We start from the raw sequence: 22,073 nt of genomic DNA on the forward strand, positions 1-22,073 counted from the left end.
TACTACTGTTGTACAATGTAAGTTAAAGTTTTCATTACACCTGAAGAGCCGTTTTATCTTCAGGGAGAAGAAGTCTTCCTGGTTGTCAATCCTCCCTCAAGATAGGACAGTAACATGTAACATTACATTTCTTGTGGTGTGACTATTTCGTGAATCTATATATACCAGTGGATTGGCCATTTTTATACATATTATATCCTCCAATAAGATATATGTTATTCTGTGATATAATTACGGCTAAGAGTGAGTTATTGAGTATATATTAACGCATCTCTTAGAAATATTCCAGCAATATCACGGCGGAGGACACCAGAAATGGACTTCACACATTGTACTCATGTGTGAAGCCCATTTCTGGTGCCCCCCGCCGTGATATTGCTGGAATATTGCTAAAAGCGGCGTAAAACCATACTCATTCATTATACTCATGTGGGAATCGAACCCGGGTCTTCGGCGTGACGAGCGAACGCTTGAATTTGTGTATTGTTTACGCCGCACTCAACAATATTCCAGCTATATAACGAAAACAATCAGGCCAGCTGAGTTGGTTGATGCATGTCATCGTATCCCAATTGCGTGGATCGATGCTCATGAGCTCAATCACTGGGTTGTCTGGTCCAGTCTCGATTATTCACAGACCGCCGTCATATAGCATGAATATTGCTGAGTGCGGCGTAAAAAAATAAACCAACCATCTGACCACCCGATCCCGTTAGTGGCCTCTTACGGCAAGCATTAGTCCTGCACCATGACCGTGGAATATATTTATTTTATGAAAAAATAATAATCTAGAAATGCATACAAAAGCAAGTCTAGCCAGCTCAAACTAGCTCTATTCCACAGCATAGGGAATTTTTTTAATTTTTAGAGTCAAGAAGGATATTGTGTAATATAAGATTTCAGAGACTAAATGTTAGTCTAGGCAAGCATGGGTTGCTGAAGACCTATTCTACCGCGAACGCTTTAACCACTAGGCCTACCCACCGCCCACAGGTGAGGAGATGACAAGAATAAAACGAACCAAAAAATAACTATGTTGAAGAATCAATCATAAACACACTCTATTTAATAAATTCGTGTTTGTTTTTTCAAAACCTCTGAAAAGCGTATATTCACATTTGACATGCCTATCCGCCGGATTTGAGAAAGTCTAGTGTACGGTTCATCGATTTTATACACGAACGTTCGTTTAGCCAATTCAGCAAAATTTTGCCCTTAGCTTCTGAATTTGTGACATGTGATTTGTATACACAGATGTTCGGGTAGCCGGAGCCATGGCCGGAAACCTTTGCTGTGACATAATGCATGCCGGGGGGCCATTACAACGTGGGGATTGATGAAGGGACATTCCCCGTGTCACTTTGTGTGGCTAATAATTATGAGTTGGCCCAGAATAATGACAGGGTGAGATCGACTGGGGGAATACGGGTGGGGTGGGGGTGGGGTTGGGGCTGGGGGGTTGTATTGCGGGGTGTGGTTGGGCGCGACAATAGCCAACAAACACTTACTTTTGTATGCAAATTGTGTCAGTGGCGGGTGCTTCTGGAAATGGTTATCCTTTTCGCGAACACCTGGTGTCATCACTGATTTAGCGATCAAATCATATTATTTAAAAAAACTATTTTGTCTCTTACGGGCAGTGGAATTTGTTACGGCAGATAATCCACATTGGTTATGCTATAAGAGAGAGAGAGAGAGAGAGAGAGAGAGAGAGAGAGAGAGAGGGGAGAGAGAGAGAGGGGGAGAGAGAGAGGGAGGGAGGGAGGGAGGGAGGGAGAGAGAGAGAGGGAGAGAGAGAGAGGGAGGGAGAGAGAGAGAGAGAGAGAGCAGACAAGTGGCATGTTGGTTTACTTTTCGACATCAATTTTAACCAGTTCATATCGATCTGACAAGTGTACATTACATACCTTGCAAGTGTAAATAAGTATCACGTTTCTCGTGTTGTAGATTGGTGAAGCTGACATATTTACACTGACTGTCCAATAAGTGAAATTAAAACAAAATGTCTGGCTCTGTATCATATAATTAAGGGGAGAAGGACATACGCATCCTTCTTCGGTCTCCCTCTAACATAGAGTTGAAGGGACTGAGAGGAGGTCAAGTGCGACCATCACGTATACCGACCACTGTCCGGTTCGCACCCGTGTGTATACCGGCCATTTTTCACGGGGAAGTACAGTTGGAAGGAGCACCCACGTCATGGGCGGCGACACAGTCTCGGCTACGGACAACAGAAGTGACGTGTTTCATTATTTCCTGACTGGAGCATGTCAAGTACTGGACCGTTCCAGCTCAATTCAGAAACTCGTCACGTTGAACAGACCACTCTTTAATCTTGTCAGACCTCCCAGATCGCGTTACATCATATAACACCTTTGGTAGTCATTTCGATACCGCTGGGGACCGTTGTACAAAGCGATCTTAGCGCTAAGGTGATCGTAACTCCTATACCTTAACATAGACTTACGACAGGCTGAGCGCTAAGGTTGTTTTGTACAACGGCACCCTGGTGCTACAAACATTTGAAACTTAAATATAAATACTTTATCCCACTGGTAAAATAACACGCGCGCACACACACACGGACACACGTGCTTCTCATTTACATGCATACACACATATTTACTACTCAACATTTCATAAGAACAAAATAGTCGGCCTTAACAAATGATAGTAGTTTATTTATATATTTACACATAAACCTACATGCATGCACACACACACATACATATACACACACACACACACAAAAGTACATCCATACACACACACACACACACACCCCGTTTATAGGTTTAGAAACAAAACTACCTGTGATCTCCCTGCTTAATAGCGTAATACCCCCAGAGTAAACTGAGTAGGGGACGAGTGTAAGGGTCACACGAAGAAATCACCGTCGCCCTTGTGAACTCACTGTATAAGTGCTCCCGGCTTATCAAGCGGCTGAACGAATTCTCATCACAAGTGGCTATTGTGGCAATGTGTGTGTGCATGTTTTGTGTACTGGCGCCTTTTTGTGGGGAGGACATCACAGACAGAACATGGTGATGTGTTTTTGTATGATGAGAGAGAGAGAGAGAGAGAGAGAGAGAGAGAGAGACAGACAGACAGACAGACAGACAGACAGACAGAAAATGGTGATGTGTGTGATGAGAAAGAGAGAGAGTGAACAGGATGATGTGTGTGTGATGAGAGAGAGAGGGGGGAGAGTCAGAGAGAGAGAGAGAGAGAGACAGACAGACAGACAGACAGAAAATGGTGATGTGTGTTTGTATGATGAGAGAGAGAGTGAACAGGATGATGTGTGTGTGATGAGAGAGAGGGGGAGAGTCACAGAGAGAGAGAGAGACAGACAGACAGAAAATGGTGATGTGTGTGATGAGAAAGAGAGAGAGAGAACAGGATGATGTGTGTGTGATGAGAGAGAGGGGGGAAGAGTCAGAGAGGGGAGAGAGAGAGAGAAGGGGGCGAGAGAGGGAGAGAGAGAGAGAGGGAGAGGGAGAGGGAGAGGGAGAGATGTCAATTTTTACCACTTCATAAAAATACGTATCAAGTGAGACTTCTTCCAGACTGGTGAAGCCGACATATTTACACAAACTGACCAATAACTTAAAACAAAATATCATATAATTAAGAGGGGAGGAATGCTTCCTTCTTCGGTCTTATCAATTTTAACCACCATCTGATCGATCTGATAATTATATACTATACACCTTGCACATGTGTACTTAGTATCAGGTTAATCTTATTTTAGATAGGTAAAGCCCACATATTTACATTGATTGACAAATAAATTAAAACAAAATGTCTTGTTTTGTGTCATGTAATTAAGACAGACATTAAGCAGTAAACTGTGTAAATATGAAAAGCATATAGATGTATTGAGGCGTAAACGTCGGGTTAACTTACATACCTCTTCAAAATTAAGTTCTAAAAGATAAACACACAAAAAAAGCTTTAAGCATTTCAATCGATTTGGAAACTGAAGAGGAGTGTTTACAAACAGTCTTTGAGCAGAAGCAATATCTACACTCTCTTGACAAATACGTAACTTGGATTTTAGGCTAGGGTATTTCAACACCCTACTCTGAAACCGTAATTACAAGGCTGTGGGTCTATTTGGGTAGCCCTGAATCCACTCCGAGCGTAAGTGTCCAGCGAGGTTTTTCACAAACCCAACCCTTCACAGCAAATGTCATTCACATTCCGTTGAAACCATGAATAGCTCCCGTTCAAAATAACTACGCCATACTATTTTGCAACTTATAAAGGGAAATAACTGATGTTGATGTGAACTAAGACTGTAACAGGTCCTTCAAGGAGATCACGTGATAAGCCACGGAGCGGGGCGAAGAGGGCAAGACGACCGTTGCTAAGCAACATGGGTTAAGGAGTGAGGATCAATATTAAAATGTTAATTGTAAGCCTTGCCGAGCTCGCTCAGCCAATCAGAATGCTCTCCGCTTTTGAATTAACCAATCGGCTATCTCGACACAATCTAGGGTTGCTAACAACAGGCGATCCTGTTGACCGTTTCCATAATTAGTAGTATATATACGAGTCGGTGGCTGTTCAGCGCATACTCAGTTTCTCGTCAGTGTTCGTGCAACTAGGTCTCTGTTACTAGCTAAAAATGAGGGAAATCGTTCACTTACAAGCTGGACAATGCGGAAACCAGATCGGAGCTAAGGTAGGTCACGTTTAGTTGAAATATTAGTCGTGAACTTTCTAATGGTGTTCAAATTTTAAACATCCCTTCCGACGTCTGATTTAACCGGCACATCCCACCACATGGTCATGTCGCCATTTTGACATGTGTAGCAATTTAATCATGTTTGAAGACATATTTCGACTCATGTTGACTACAACACGATATATATCCCCATGAACCGCCATTTTATGGGACAGTGAAAATCTGTGACGCATGACTGGCGTGGTTCGCTGTAGACAAAGGCAAGTGGCGGGAAGGCTTGGTCAGTTCATGTTCGATAAGAAGAACCTCGTAGAGATAAGAATTTGGATGTATTGAATTGATGAATGTTGTGATTGTTGAGTTAAATGTCTCCTTTGAGTGAATCACCAGCCAGATTCACGTTAGTGCATGACTCATATGGTCGGCACTGCAAGGCCGCCGTGCATACATTATGATAATGGCGCCATTATGTCATCATGTAGTTGGTGCCAACAGTCGATATTTTCCATCTTCTCTGTGTATACACAAACATTTATGGGATACTTGCTTGTCAACAGTCCCCATTTAGAAACATTTTCACTTCGTCAGTCAGTAACTTGAAATGTGAACCACGAGGAAACTGCAGGTGTGCCGGTAGGGCGTTGCCTTAGCAACCACCGCCCGTCAGTTGGGTCATTCATTGACATGAAATACACACAACAGATGTATTTGTTCAGCGAGGCGTCCAATGGGCGGGAAGGGTATTGTCTGGGTCGGAGCGTTACGATTTAAACGTCAGTTACCCGCGAATATAATTTTTTGACACCCTTCGCTGAAACATGTTTGACACAATATAAAATGGCGACACTGGTTATTGTACAGGGTAATTTATGTTGATGTTAGAACAAGTATTTTTACGAAGAACGCTGTAGTGGTGATACTACGTTAGTGGTATTGAAAAATTAAGAAAATATTCAGATGGAATAAAAAATACATCTAGGAATGTGTAGTAAATTCTATTGGCCCGAGATTATTTTCTGGTCCGGCACATCCCAACATGGCGGCCATGTATTAAGTCAACATAGTCCCCGGGAGCAGGGGGATAAACAGGGGACATATTTGGTGTCGGGAGTTTGCAAGACTGTGTAAACTAAGACTAGCACGTTCAAGTAAACCGTGACTACAGAGGAATAACACACTTAACATTCGCTGGCTCTTCAGGTAAATCGTCTACGCCACTCCCCACACAAACCGCTCTGACAAGATTGACATGAGCAAAGGGTATCTTTGTAAGGAGCTTCGTCAAATGTTATCCTTATATGGTTCATTGCAAACTCCAAACACTCCCTGTACAAATAAACTTGGGCAAAACTCCTGATCGTGTGGTATGCTGACATGTAGTATGTTAGGCTGAGGTGTCATCTCCGGTGATTGTAAATAAGCATGGGTCGTTTATATTTTGTTGCATGTGTAAATATTCTGATTAATTTAGGTCATATTTTTATTGCAGTTCTGGGAGGTGATCTCTGACGAGCACGGCATCGACCCCACCGGCACCTACCACGGTGACTCTGACCTCCAGTTGGAGAGAATCAACGTCTACTACAACGAGGCTACAGGTGAGGGACATTGTCTCTTATAACATTACAGAAAGCATATACAGTAATGACGGCACCATACACACAATGATAATGTATGTGTGAAGCTTGAATAATTAGGACACTATTTTCATTATGGAATAACTTAATTATGTTCATTAAATCATTATGGTTGTGCGGTTAAACAGCCAGCAATCTAGCTCACTGCCTAGTGTAATCTTAAATACCACTAGCCGTTTTGGTTAGTTATGTCAAAAAATACTTATACCATCGATGGGAGTTAATTTCTTATCTTCCTTAATCTTTTCATTGTTTGTGGTTCACTACACATACTTTGTGAGTTCTTGCCTTAACAAGATGTCATACTGTATCAAGTTAAGTTGTCACTTGTTAATAAGATACATACATTTCATATTCTTAACATGTACCTTATATTTTCCAGGAGGCAAATATGTTCCCCGTGCAGTCTTGGTCGACCTGGAGCCAGGCACCATGGACTCTGTCCGATCTGGTCCCTTCGGACAAATCTTCCGTCCAGACAACTTCGTCTTCGGTCAGAGCGGTGCTGGTAACAACTGGGCCAAGGGTCACTACACAGAAGGTGCTGAGCTGGTAGATTCCGTGCTGGATGTTGTTCGAAAAGAGGCAGAGAGCTGTGACTGTTTACAAGGCTTCCAGCTGACCCACTCTCTGGGTGGTGGCACTGGGTCTGGCATGGGCACACTCCTCATCAGTAAGATCAGGGAGGAGTACCCTGACAGAATCATGAACACTTTCTCCGTTGTACCATCACCAAAGGTGTCCGACACAGTCGTCGAGCCCTACAACGCCACCCTGTCAGTCCATCAGTTGGTTGAGAACACAGACGAGACATACTGTATCGACAATGAGGCTCTGTACGACATCTGCTTCAGAACCTTGAAGCTGACCACACCCACCTACGGTGACCTCAACCATCTTGTGTCAGCCACCATGTCCGGAGTGACCACCTGTCTGAGGTTCCCTGGTCAACTGAACGCCGATCTTCGTAAATTGGCTGTCAACATGGTGCCCTTCCCCCGTCTTCACTTCTTCATGCCCGGCTTCGCACCCCTCACCTCCAGAGGAAGCCAACAGTACCGTGCACTCACCGTGCCCGAGCTCACCCAGCAGATGTTTGATGCCAAGAACATGATGGCTGCCTGTGATCCCCGTCACGGTCGCTACCTGACAGTGGCTGCCATATTCCGTGGCCGCATGTCCATGAAGGAGGTTGATGAACAGATGCTCAACGTCCAGAACAAGAACAGCAGCTACTTCGTTGAATGGATCCCCAACAACGTCAAGACCGCCGTCTGTGACATCCCACCACGTGGTCTCAAGATGTCTTCAACCTTCATCGGCAACAGCACCGCCATCCAGGAGCTGTTCAAGCGCATCTCCGAGCAGTTCACAGCTATGTTCAGGAGAAAGGCTTTCCTCCATTGGTACACTGGCGAGGGCATGGACGAGATGGAGTTCACTGAGGCCGAGTCCAACATGAACGACTTGGTGTCCGAGTACCAGCAGTACCAGGATGCCACCGCCGAGGAAGAGGGAGAGTTCGATGAGGAAGAGGGTGAAGAGGAAGCAGCATAGACTTGACGACAAATGACAGCAAGCCTTATGACTTTTTTTTGGCATTTCGCAAGGGACCAAAAACGCTAAGAAAGTTGGCCAAATACTGATGTGCAATTATAGTCGATGTTATTTATTGTTTCCGAAACATCTGTTAACCACTTTCGACATTTTTGTCAAACTTTTTTTCAAAATGCTGAATCAAACACGTCAAAGTTGAAAAAGTTTACATGTGATATTCATTTCGATGTTACAAACCTGGTGAATAAACCACTTGCAATGTCGATCCAATATAAATTCGCATTTGTTGTATTAGTTCCAAGGAAAATAGTAGTGTTAGAAACAACAGTTTCGGGTAAAGAGAGAACCATCAAAGTCTGAATTACTACTAGTTTTCTAGTCTCGTAAGAAATAATATTTTCGGATCAACATACGATTAATTTTAATTTACATTGACAAAACCGGTATTCAGATCAAGGGGCGGATCTCCGATCATTATCCGAAATATTGATTGTGTAGCAAGTAAAATTATCGCGCCTGTACCAGGCAAAAAAGTTATTTATACTATCAATCATGTACGTAGTTTGGTAAATAAATCTGCCAGATCACTCCATTTTAGTGGGATCTAACACGATGCGGTCAGGCACACGCCTCGACAAATATGAAGTCGATATCCGTAAAAACTTGGGCGGTCGGGTAGACTAGTGGTTAAAGCGTTCGCTCCTCACGCCGAAGACCCGGGTTCGATTCCCGACATAGGTAGAATGTGTGAAGCCCATTTCTGGTGTCCCCCCGTCGTGATATTGCAGGAAAACTGCTAAAAGCGGCGTTAAACCATACTCACTCATCACTCCGACAAAACTGCATGTACACACCAAATTGGTATGGGGTATCTCGGTGAGGCACATAAACACACGTACCTATTTGTAAGTGCAATCAATCCTTAAAGCGACGTTAAGCCCCCCCCCCATTTCACCTCGCCTCAAGATTAGAATAGTACACCATTTATACACCTTTTTAAAAAAATGAAATCGATTTATATACCGACAAATACCTCATGAATATGAGGAAATTTATGAATTCCAAATATTGGTTGCTAGATCCATACAGAAATGTTCAGTGGTATGTAAAAATCTTGTTAATAGCTACTCTCGGCATCGTATATACTTTTCAAGCGATATTCCACAATGACCTGCGATTATGTCATAGTAGTATGCTATCTGGATAAAAAATCCAGGGCAGTATCAAGAGATTCATTATCTTTAGTTCGTAGGAAACCCTACTGTCTGAAGGTCTTACCACGACCAGTGTGCAGAATCTTCCTGAGGGAATACTATAGATGTCCGCTGCTGACAGACAGTTACAAAAGGACTAGGTGGATATCAGTTGAGCGTTACACATTGTACATGTGGGAATCGAAGTCAGGTCTTCGGCGTGACGAGCGACCGCTTTAACCACTAGGATACCCGACCGCTCCGATATCAATGTAGAGCAAAACGCATCATAAAGCTGTTATGTTTTGTAGATGAGATGCAGCTTAAATTTGACATTGTCAAATTGTTACTTTGCTGTGGCACCGGCAAAATGTTTGAGTTTCTCAAATGACTGATTATATTTTCCAACCAAACAGATCATCAACAAGACAACATGTATGATTTATATTAAACCATTTAAATAGAAAAAACATGCCCTAAATCTTTTAAAATTTAAATATTATTTAACTCAAACAGGGTTTACCTTCAATAAACAGATCACCTTTAATGTACTTACCTTTATTTCTACGGAGTCTGAGATTAGTGATGTATATTGATATCTCCCATCTTGATACTCCCGAGAACATACTTTATGCTGTTATGATAATCCATGAAAGTGGAAAATCCAAAATACCGTGGTGGGTGCTGAACTCGTCATCCAGGGGGGCTCCGGACTCTTCCCCTCCCCCTCCCTTCCCTCCCCCTCCCCCTCCCCTTCCCCTTCCCCTCCCCCTCCCTTCCCCTCCCCCTCCCTTCCCCTTCCCCTCCCCCTCCCTTCCCCCTCCCCCTTTTCTTTTTGAAAACCAAATGGATGTTGTAGACAATTCTCACCCCAACCCCACAACCTATACACACCCTGATGGAGGATCTTGTTTTTTCGACAATCCCTTCAGCCCTTGGTCGCCCGTCTTCACGTTGATCAGATCTGGATGTGTTTTTGAGACTGTGTAATGAATATACATATGCATATGTGCAAAACAAGCGTATGTTTACAATATAAGTGTAGTTATAAAACAGCCTCATGTAGATACACGTAAATCTCACATGTGAAATATGTAGGAAAATATTTGCTCAAAATCTAAAACGCAACATTCGGTGTCGTCAAAACACGCCGCTGGCTTGTAACATGGCGCGAGGGTTGTCTCGTGCAAATTGAGAAAAGCTACCAAGGCGAGTTCATTCCTAACTGGGCAGATAAATGCAACACACCCGCGGTTACGATGCATCTGATTCGCGTTCACATGTTATTATATAATATGACCTTACTTATGTGATACATTTTGATCGTCTTGAATTATCTCGCCATTTTATTGCATACACTTCCGTATATATAAAAGTGTCCTATGCTAGAAATAACAAAGAAGCAAAATATATAATAGTTAAAAAAGAAAAGAACATATGCATACTGACAAGAAGAAAAGGGAGATAACTCTTGTTGTTCACACACTAAGGGTTAAAGTGAAATAAATATAAGCCAGCTCACAGCAATACCTTCTACATAACTTGTAGGCTCGTTCGTGTTAACTTGATGATGAATTAGAATGTATCTAGAAGGTACGGAAGCCCATTAGGGCCACAGAATTATTATTTTTAATCTTGAAAATTCAAATTATATTTTTTAACATTCAAGTTCCTATCTTGACAACTCAAGTTCTCACCTGGCAACAGTGTCCACTCACAACAGAAATGGAATCCTTGTGAAGTTCATTTGCAGCAATTCAGTTTATCTTGAATTTTTAACAAAGTATCTTGAATTTTCCAAATAATTTTAAAATTAATAACTAAAATTTTCAAGATATGAATTTGCATTTTCACTATAGCAACTTGACCTTTCAACTTAGTATCTTAGTTTTTTAAGATAGCATATCTATTATTCAACTTAGTTTCTTCAATTTTCATCAAACTTAAGCATCTTGAACTTTCAAGATACTAAATAATGGCATGGCCCTGATGGACTTCCGTAGGAAGATAAGTTGGTTATGTGTCATAGGTTTACCACCCAACCGAGGTCAAGTTAAGGACCTGTTTAAGAATCGGTGCTCTGTGGACTTTATACTTCTGGTCATTCACAGGAATTGAAAACAAGTTACTACGTTAGTCGTACTACAACATTGTCCAACATTATCATCCGATTTATTATTTTGACAATACAACCTAAACCCTACAATGCATCAATCAATCGGCAAAAGTATTTTACAAAAGTCTCATGAAAGTTTCAATAAGGATGTCAGTGCTCGCCCAACTCTTGAAGAAAGCGAAGAAATACCTTCAGAGTGGGTCGCACATTTAAAGGGAGACAACTTGTATCATCTTGGCGATTTATGCAGAATGCACCCAGTTCCAGATTATTGACTGCACAGACTCGTTAACATGACACCGCTTTAAACAGTATTTCATTTGTATGACGACATGTCAGCTTAATGTGGGAGGAAAGCCCAAAGTGATGTGTTTACTGACATAACCATAATCTTTTTATGCGACCTGTTAAACACGCAAAACTAGATATTAAACTAGTTGTCATGACTTATTTATCAAATTGATTGCGTCATCTGCCTCCATTTTTGCAATTATTTAAAAACAAGTAAATTAATAACTACTTCAAGCCCATCACGTTTTAAAAAATTCAGCTAAAAATATATATGGTGCAAGAATTCAAATATGAAATAATCTCCCCTGAAATAAGCACGGCGTTTCTGTCACGGAGTGTAGAGTATTATTGATATATGTTCACGACGGCATCATAAAATGTTATATACCGCACAGCTTTAATCATACGTAATCAATACTCAACTCTGATGTGAGCTGTTCTACTGCAATGTGATATCTATCAGTATGTCAGTCCCCGGCACAAACACTGGAGTATCTACAGCAGCAGCTGGGTCGCACTCACCATACCATCTGTGACACCCTAATTAAACACCGGATCTACATTTTATCAATTTACAAAGAGACGTGAAGATCATTAAAGCTGACAGCCGAAAGAGATCCCAGAGATGTCAGAGTACATGTGCCGTCCTGTTGTTACAATGGGTATTGGGAGACCAGTCGCCTCAATTCGATATGCAGTGTTGCGTCCCTTAATTGTGGGTTCGAATCCAAGATTTTCCCTCATTATGATTCTTGGTTTGTCCGAACCCTACCCGTACTCGGGAGTTCACCAAAGTTTCAGGGCGAAGTATTTTTAAAAAGCGGTGTGTGTGTGTGTGTGTGTGTGTGTGTGTGTGTGTGGAGGGGGGGGGGGGGGGGGGGGGTCTCTGAGATATATTTACTGCCTACAACACACTACTTTTGGTTTTCAAAAGGATAGGGAAGGGTGGGTTGGGGGACGCCCTGGGCCCTTCCCCTGGATCCGCATATGGAGTTTACAACTTTAAAAACCCTCTTCCCTTTCCTCGCACAATATGCGACACACCTTCAAACACGAGAATAACTAACCCAGCTTTAAACCCAACTCACTCACTCACTACTGCCGTATCCCCAGGAGGCTGTGGGAGGGGATAGGCTCTTAGCATCCCCCCTTCCCCGCTAGCAGCTTTCTTTATTCACGAAGATGAGGAGGCTAAAATGTGTCGCCAGGTTGATTGTTTGTCATCGTTTTAGGGTTTCGTATTAAAATTGAACGTTTGTGATGTTCCCCTTACAACTTCTGACACATCGAGGAAAGACTTTTGAAACAAAACTGAAACGCCAGATGCAAACGTCTTTCTTAAGTAACCCGCCTGCCTCGGATGAACCACCAGTCTAAGGAACTTCTGAAATAAATTAAAGGATTTACGGTATATGCCAATTTAAATCTTTTATTTATGTAAACCTTTGCATCCGGATTGAAAAATGACATTACTTATTAGAATATAAAAAAAACTAGGTAAGTGTTTATTTGCAGCGAATTCTTATTTTTGAAAGTTGAAACGCAATGGTGATATTACGGCAATATAATCTTTTAAGCACGAACCTAGCTCTGTTTATGAAATAAATTAGGGTAATTATCGGAATTGCGTTTTTAATGCTGGTTAGTATATTAGGTGACATGCTTCACCAAAATAATAACACAACTTGTTATCACTTAAATCGCACCCATTTTTCCAAGACGTTGTATCCGCGCTCCCTTGGAGTAGCACCATTGTGGACCATATGGGGTGGTGTCTGGTTCCGACACAGGTGGCCTGCAGTGCCATCTTCTTGCTGACACTCGCAATTGGTAGTTCTACAACCCGCCAAGACACCGGGTCCAACCTTTGATGCTAATACTGTTGATATACACCCCTTTACAGTACAGACGGTCGTCTCCCGTGGCGAGCTTCCCAACATAACACCACCGCGATAGTAGAAACATTGGAATCAGGAAGTTACAGTGAATTACAATGGGTCCGGACCCCCTGGGATCGGTACCGTCCGGATTATGAGGGTTTCATTGTAACATGTTTCATATATCCCGACTGGGAACTATAACGTCCGCATTATAAGGGTTTCATTGTAACATGTTTCATTTATCCCGACTGGGATCGGTACCGTCCGGATTATAAAGATTTCATTTATCCCGACTGGGATCGGTACCGTCGGGATTATAAAGGTTTCATTTATCCCGACTGGGATCGGTACCGTCGGGATTATAAAGGTTTCATTTATCCCGACTGGGATCGGTACTGTCCGGATTATAAAGATTTCATTTATCCCGACTGGGATCGGTACCGTCCGGATTATAAAGATTTCATTTATCCCGACTGGGATCGGTACCGTCGGGATTATAAAGGTTTCATTTATCCCGACTGGGATCGGTACTGTCCGGATTATAAAGATTTCATTTATCCCGACTGGGATCGGTACCGTCGGGATTATAAAGGTTTCATTTATCCCGACTGGGATCGGTACCGTCGGGATTATAAAGGTTTCATTTATCCCGACTGGGATCGGTACTGTCCGGATTATAAAGATTTCATTTATCCCGACTGGGATCGGTACCGTCCGGATTATAAAGATTTCATTTATCCCGACTGGGATCGGTACCGTCGGGATTATAAAGATTTCATTTATCCCGACTGGGATCGGTACCGTCCGGATTATAAAGATTTCATTTATCCCGACTGGGATCGGTGCCGTCCCTCGGCGTGATGAGCGAAAGCTTTAACCACAAAGCTCCCCCAACCCCCCCCCCCCCCCCCCCCCCCAGAATAGTTCCATTACGGCACCCTCAACAGCACCCTTCCTCGAAGCATTTATTAAAAATCTCTCATGCTGAAACATTTGCACACACGTGGTCGAAAATATCGACACTGATAAAAACCTGTTTAACTACACTATGATAATATATGGGAGATGTATGGTGCAGCTGTCGCCATGTCAAACAGTCGTTTATTCTCTACAATTAAACAACTGTTTTTATTCTGTTCGATATTTTCATTTCGGAGACTAGATGTTAGTCTACGTTGAAATCAGCCCAGTTTTGTTTCAGACAGGTCTGTCGATCTTGATTATGAAGTTGAAGTCTACATCATTTAAAAATATTAACGGCGCAAATGTTGAGATTATAACCATCATATTGTGATTAGCCATTATGGAAGGCGAGATGTTTCCCCAGGTAACGACTTAGACGGAATTCAATTGTTTAAATACTATGTCCATAGCAATATGTAATATATCTTGAGGATTAAAATTCTTGAAATGATGCTAGGAATGAGACGCTATCATCTTCTTACCATTTTCCCTGCGATATTGGATCGGTAAGAGCTTTTACAATGACAGTAAATGTCAGGAATCGTTATGTCTGTACGTATTGCCAAGTTGTGCACGGTGGCAGAGCTTCTTCGTCGTTAGAGAAACATACTGATCACCCCTACTGCAAAGTGGACTGTTCCACAGACTGATGCTTGGCTGACGGGAGTTCAAGTTTAGATAAGAAAGTGTACTTTCTTTGCTTATGTAGTCTGGATACTTATCATCAAGGTGTCGGGCCAGTTATTACGACTTCACGATGGTGTCTAACAGGTAAGAATGTTTCATATAGTATAAGATGTTGAAGGTTGAAGAATCGTAGGTCATAGCGCACTTTTGCACTTGAACTCCAACACGGCTAGCTAAGTAACATCTGTTGAAACCCGATAGCCTTCAGAGCTCCCTCCCTTCATCCTACACTGTGGCGTCTTGGCAGTTCCAACAATGAAAGGGACGAGTCAGCCGGTAGTCACCACCAGTGAAATGGCCCCTCCCTTTCCCTTCCTAACACGCGCTTGACAGATAACACTAGCCCTGTCAACGGCAACGAGTTTCAGCCTATATTCTTGCTGTTGACTCTAACTGCCAAATTTGTTCATTTGAATTTAACTTCAAATATAAATGCTTATATTTGCTTATATGCTTATATATACATGATTACTTATTTGGGGGCGTTTTTAGTCTCGCTAATAAAAACTATGTTTAAGGTATAAACTTAAAATATACGATCAACGAAAACAAATGCAAGTAGTTGATTTTACTCAACGATTAGATGTACGTTGTCATAGAAAGGTAAAGGTATTTGGGGTGAGTGAATGAATAATCGAGTTTTTTTAGTGGCTTTTGTCAGTATCACGCTAGTCTGTCTTACAGACCCTGATACAAATATATATCAAATACAGCCCATGCAAGTCTATAATGTTTGGCAAGTCTAGATCACTGCAGTATCTGAAAATGAAGAGAGTCACTGGGCTCCTTTTTATTATATTTTTATTAAGATAACTGAACAACTTTTTTTTTATGTACGATATGTTCATTTCAGAGACTAGATGTTAGTCTAGTATCACGCCAATATAGTCATATGCATTTGCGTCTTGATATTAGTTCGCTATTCATGCTGTGCACATTAAGCGATAAAGTCCACTATTTCGGTGTCTCGTCTTGGCAGATACTAGTAGACGCGTAATAGTGATTCATATCAGAACAGTACCAGCCGTTCCGTTATCTACTTACATTAAACAACATTGTGTATACATCACGTGAAGTGACAATGTTCCAACACCAGTGTGTGTACATGAGGCGAAATAACAGTGTTCTTAATGTGTATACATCACGTGAAGTGACAATGTTCAACACCAGTGTGTGTACATGAGGCAAAGTGACAGTGTTCTTAATGTGTATACATCACGTGAAGTGACAATGTTCAACACCAGTGTGTGTACATCAGGCAAAGTGACAGTGTTCTTAATGTGTATACATCACGTGAAGTGACAATGTTCAACACCAGTGTGTGTACATCAGGCAAAGTGACAGTGTTCTTAATGTGTATACATCACGTGATGTGACAATGTTCAACACCAGTGTGTGTACATGAGGCGAAATAACAGTGTTCTTAATGTGTATACATCACGTGATGTGACAATGTTCAACACCAGTGTGTGTACATCAGGCGAAATAACAGTGTTCTTAATGTGTATACATCACGTGAAGTGACATTGTTCAACACCAGTGTGTGTACATCAGGCAAAGTGACAGTGTTCTTAATGTGTATACATCACGTGATGTGACAATGTTCCAACACCAGTGTGTGTACATCAGGCGAAATAACAGTGTTCTTAATGTGTATACATCACGTGTTGTGACATTGTTCAACACCAGTGTGTGTACATCAGACAAAGTGACAGTGTTCCTAATGTGTATACATCACGTGAAGTGACAATGTTTAACACCAGTGTGTGTACATCAGGCAAAGTGACAGTGTTCTTTATGTGTATACATCACGTGAAGTGACAATGTTCAACACCAGTGTGTGTACATCAGGCAAAGTGACAGTGTTCTTAATGTGTATACATCACGTGAAGTGACATTGTTCCAACACCAGTGTGTGTACATCAGGCAAAGTGACAGTGTTCTTAATGTGTTTACATCACGTGAAGTGACAATGTTCAACACCAGTGTGTGTACATCAGGCGAAATAACAGTGTTCTCAATGTGTCTGCATCACGTGTTGTGATATTGTTTAACACCAGTGTGTGTACATGAGGCGAAATAACAGTGTTCTTAATGTGTATACATCACGTGTTGTGACATTGTTTAACACCAGTGTGTGTACATGAGGCGAAATAACAGTGTTCTTAATGTGTATGCATCACGTGAAGTGACAATGTTTCAACACCAGTGTGTGTACATGAGGCGAAATGACAGTGTTCTTAATGTGTATACATCACGTGAAGTGGCAATGTTTCAACACCAGTGTGTTTACATCAGGCAAAGTGACAGTGTTCTTAATGTGTATACATCACGTGAAGTAACAATGTTCAACACCAGTGTGTGTACATCAGGCAAAGTGACAGTGTTCTTAATGTGTATACATCACGTGAAGTAACAATGTTCAACACCAGTGTGTGTACATCAGGCAAAGTGACAGTGTTCTTAATGTGTATACATCACGTGAAGTAACAATGTTCAACACCAGTGTGTTTACATCAGGCAAAGTGACAGTGTTCTTAATGTGTATACATCACGTGAAGTAACAATGTTCAACACCAGTGTGTGTACATCAGGCAAAGTGACAGTGTTCTTAATGTGTATACATCACGTGAAGTAACAATGTTCAACACAAGTGTGTTTACATCAGGCAAAGTGACAGTGTTCTTAATGTGTATACATCACGTGAAGTAACAATGTTCAACACCAGTGTGTGTACATCAGGCAAAGTGACAGTGTTCTTAATGTGTATACATCACGTGAAGTAACAATGTTCAACACCAGTGTGTTTACATCAGGCAAAGTGACAGTGTTCTTAATGTGTATACATCACGTGAAGTGACATTGTTCAACACCAGTGTGTGTACATCAGACAAAGTGACAGTGTTCTTAATGTGTATACATGACGTGAAGTGACAATGTTCAACACCAGTGTGTGTACATCAGGCAAAGTGACAGTGTTCTTAATGTGTATACATCACGTGAAGTAACAATGTTCAACACCAGTGTGTTTACATCAGGCAAAGTGACAGTGTTCTTAATGTGTATACATCACGTGAAGTGACATTGTTCAACACCAGTGTGTGTACATCAGACAAAGTGACAGTGTTCTTAATGTGTATACATCACGTGTTGTGACATTGTTTAACACCAGTGTGTGTACATCAGGCAAAGTGACAGTGTTCTTAATGTGTTTACATCACGTGAAGTGACAATGTTTAACACCAGTGTGTGTACATCAGGCAAAGTGACAGTGTTCTTAATGTGTATACATCACGTGAAGTGACATTGTTCAACACCAGTGTGTGTCCATCAGGCGAAATAACACTGTTCTTAATCTGTATACATCACGTGAAGTGACTTTGTTCAACACCAGTGTGTTTACATCAGGCAAAGTGACAGTGTTCTTAATGTGTATACATCACGTGAAGTGACATTGTTCAACACCAGTGTGTGTACATCAGGCAAAGTGACAGTGTTCTTAATGTGTATACATCACGTGAAGTGACATTGTTCAACACCAGTGTGTGTACATCAGGCAAAGTGACAGTGTTCTTAATGTGTATACATCACGTGAAGTAACAATGTTCAACACCAGTGTGTTTACATCAGGCAAAGTGACAGTGTTCTTAATGTGTATACATCACGTGAAGTGACATTGTTCAACACCAGTGTGTGTACATCAGGCGAAATGGCAATGTTCTTAATTGTATTTAGCGAGCCTTGGCCTGTATTCTTACTACAGGATATTTACCATCCCTAACACACAAGCGTGATAACCTCTTTATCATATAATGTCATTCTTCAATTCTGTGCTAGAAACCTCTCTCCCGATCTCTCACAAACATTACCTAAACATTGCAAGTTTCTTAGAGTGTGCGCATTAATACGTATATATTATGTCAGAAGGTAAGTGATGTGTCAGTCGGACAGTGACAATATAGTTCCAACTTTATCCTGTTTCTTATACAGCAGCGTAACTAAATATAGGCAAAACAACAACTGCCTCACAAATTGTTTCTACTGGCTCTTTATCAAAGGGAAGCTACTCTCGTCTATGCGACGTCACGTTTGTTTTTAATCTGCCTGTGCTGTCATAACACTTCGGGCAGATGTACACACAGCGACAAAACGAAACAAGGTAACAATTTGGACATATTTTGGCCAAATCCACTTTAATTTGGGGAAAAGGTTTCAAGCCGCAGAGGTTTACAAACACAGCTATGGAGACTGATCCTGCTTAATTATTTCGCAATTTATGTCTCCAAAGTTGCAAAAACTTATAAAATGCCAAAGCTTTGTCACAGTGAGACATTTTTTTTCAGTATATTAGACTGTTCTTTTGGTAATGATAGCAATTTTTCTTGAAGTTTCTCCAGATTCCAAATGGTTAATTCTGACACGATCGCCGAATGACCAGGGCGACGCCATGTTTGTTTGGAAACACTGAAAGTACTAGACCTTTCATATTTGCATCTCTGGCTTTACTCTGCCGAGAAACATACCCATTATATGATAAAGGGTATTATTCTCGATATAGATGTCCTCACTACTGATGCGCAGTGCGGTGTCTCCTAAGGCATTTAGTGGCGGTCGGGTAGCCTAGTGTTGGTTGGTTGGTTGGTTTGTTGTTTTACGCCTCACTGTCTGTCTGTAAATAATCGAGTGTGGACCAGACAATCATGTGATTAATGTCATGAGCATAGATCCACGCCATTGGGATCGATGACATGCATCAACCAAGTCAGCGAGCCTGACCACCCGATCCCGTTAGTCGCCTTTTACGACAAGCATAGTCACATTTTACGGCAAGCATGGGTTGCTGAAGACCTATTCTACCCCGGAATCTTCACTGGTCGGCTAGCCTAGTGGTTAAAGCGTTCGCTCGTCACGCCGAAGACCCGTTCGATTCCCGACATGGGTACAATGAATGAAGCCCATTTCTGGTGTCCCCCGCCGTGATATTGCTGGAATATTGCTAAAATCGGCGTAAAACTAAAACTAGTTCTTTCATTGTTTTAACTGAGAATCAATTTAACTATTAATTCCATGACAGCGTTCACAAGTTATGAGTATATTTTTAAGTGTTTCTTTTTTTTCAACTGACGGAAAACAACTGCTAATTATAGTTTTAATATGTTACAGATGCCGGATACGCCTTTTAAGACAAGTTCTCTTGTACGCCACAATAATTGTTGGGGGTATTGTGCTATGGATGACATCACGACGGTACCCAGTGTTGGAGAAATTCGACCACAGCACCAACACGATCCCTGTTGCAAATCTAACAAACTACATCACATCTGATAAACTCGGAAAATTAAAATATACCATAGTAAGAGATGCCCATCCAGTAACCCTAACGGATTATTTTAATCCAAGGGAAGAAGTTGTGAATCCTTTCCCAAACAAGTACGTGATAAAGCCAAAGAATATGTGTGACGACCCTCCATTTCTCGTCATAATGGTCTGCTCCGTTCACTCCCATACAAATGTCCGAGACGCCATCAGAGACACCTGGGGGAGCGTGGGACACGGAAGTGCATGGCCCGGATCTGACGTCAGACTTCAAGTAAAGATTTTGTTTCTGTTTGGAAAAGTCAAAATGCCTAGCATGGAGTATCTCATTCGCCGAGAGAGTAAAACATACAACGACGTGTTGCAAGGGGACTTTACAGACAGCTACAAGAACCTTACCTTGAAAACATTAATGGGATTACGTTTTGTGGCGAAAACATGTCCGGGTGCTGAGTATGTTCTCAAGGCGGATGAAGACACATTCACGCATGTGCAATTGCTGTATCAGTTTCTTCGAACAGTACAACCTGTCAATAGTGTAATTGGCCACATCTATACAACAAGCCCCGTCCGGAGACACGGCATTTGGGCCGTGTCATTTGAAATGTATCCGTATCATGATTATCCGTATTATGCATCGGGAAATACGTATGTTCTGTCGCGCGACGTTATTGGATGCATCAGCAATACCTCGGGTTATCTCCCTTACCTTCCGATAGAGGATGTGTTTGTGACAGGCGTCATGGGTGTGGTTTGTCGCGCCACCCTGGTTGATCTGGAAGGGTTCACCTACTGGATTCAGAGGGCGCCGGAGCCAGAGGACTTCACCATTGGAAACAAGCTGTCGGCTAACAAGGTGTCGCCGGGGCTGGCCAGGGAGATATGGAAGGAACTGATTGATTTTGATCCAAAACTAGTATACAGAAACTTATCATCCGTTTGATAGTGTTGTCATCATCATCATCATCATCATCATCATCATCATCATCATCATCATCATCATCAATTATTATTATTATTATTATCATTATTATTATTATTATTATTATTATTATTATTATTATTAACACAATAAAGTATGTTGAATCTGATTTGAAGACTTGTTGAACTGGACGTAAAATTATTTCCCAACATTCAAATAAAGCCATGTCTACATGGGATAAAATGGTTATTTGGATAAGATAATTACCTTGGTAAGATAGTTACTTGGTTACTTTTACATAGCTACTTGTATAAGATGGTTACTTGTATTACATAGTTAATTGTATAAGATGGTTTCTTGTATTACATAGTTAATTGTATTACATAGTTACTTGTATTGCATGGTTACTTGTGTAAGGTAACTGGATACTAGTTTGGATATGGTAGTGTATTTAATTGACTTGTATTTATAAAAAAAATGGTGAGGTGGTCACTGAGAGTCAGGGGGTTGTTGGGATGAGGTAGTGAAATGGAATAAGTTGTTGTCTGGATTACCATGAAGTGGATCAGATGGGGAGGATGCGGACGCACTGACAGGAGACCATTGGACTGTTTTAACCTGAACATCGTTGGGATGACGGACTGTCACACTACTGACACCCAGTGTTTCTGGTTCAGACCCTATAATAATTTTACATGGGTACCTCACTCAACCACTCAGCCACTCAGCCACTCACTCTACCACTCACTCACTTAATCACTTACTCACTCAGCCACTCACTCTACCACTCACTCACTTAATCACTTACTCACTCAGCC

The 22,073-nt window shown here is 41.6% G+C and overlaps 2 protein-coding genes across 2 annotated transcripts; both read left to right on the plus strand.

The window, feature by feature from the left end:
* The first annotated feature begins 4,496 nt into the window (after nt 1-4,496).
* LOC124112510 (tubulin beta chain) lies at nt 4,497-8,150 on the plus strand. The gene is made up of 3 exons (XM_046472664.2): nt 4,497-4,690; nt 6,183-6,291; nt 6,713-8,150. The coding sequence occupies exons 1-3, from the start codon at nt 4,634-4,636 to the stop codon at nt 7,885-7,887; spliced, it is 1,341 nt and encodes a 446-aa protein (XP_046328620.1). The 5' UTR covers nt 4,497-4,633; the 3' UTR covers nt 7,888-8,150.
* Nucleotides 8,151-14,670: 6,520 nt separating this feature from the next.
* On the plus strand, nt 14,671-22,073 carry LOC124112493 (beta-1,3-galactosyltransferase 1-like). Its single transcript, XM_046472637.2, has 2 exons — nt 14,671-15,101; nt 20,181-22,073. Exons 1-2 carry the CDS (start codon nt 15,088-15,090, stop codon nt 21,274-21,276), a joined length of 1,110 nt encoding a protein of 369 aa, XP_046328593.1. The 5' UTR covers nt 14,671-15,087; the 3' UTR covers nt 21,277-22,073.

Source organism: Haliotis rufescens, unplaced genomic scaffold (genome assembly GCF_023055435.1).
Source record: "Haliotis rufescens isolate VD_foot unplaced genomic scaffold, xgHalRufe1.0.p SCAF_17, whole genome shotgun sequence".
Classification (NCBI taxonomy): domain Eukaryota; kingdom Metazoa; phylum Mollusca; class Gastropoda; order Lepetellida; family Haliotidae; genus Haliotis; species Haliotis rufescens.

Excerpts from the sequence above, each read along its gene's own strand:
- LOC124112510 (XM_046472664.2), top strand. The coding sequence starts at position 4,634 with ATGAGGGAAATCGTTCACTTACAAGCTGGACAATGCGGAAACCAGATC. Across the intron at positions 4,691-6,182 it reads GAAACCAGATCGGAGCTAAG|TTCTGGGAGGTGATCTCTGA; the intron begins GTAGGTCACGTT and ends TTTTTATTGCAG. Across the intron at positions 6,292-6,712 it reads CTACTACAACGAGGCTACAG|GAGGCAAATATGTTCCCCGT; the intron begins GTGAGGGACATT and ends TATATTTTCCAG.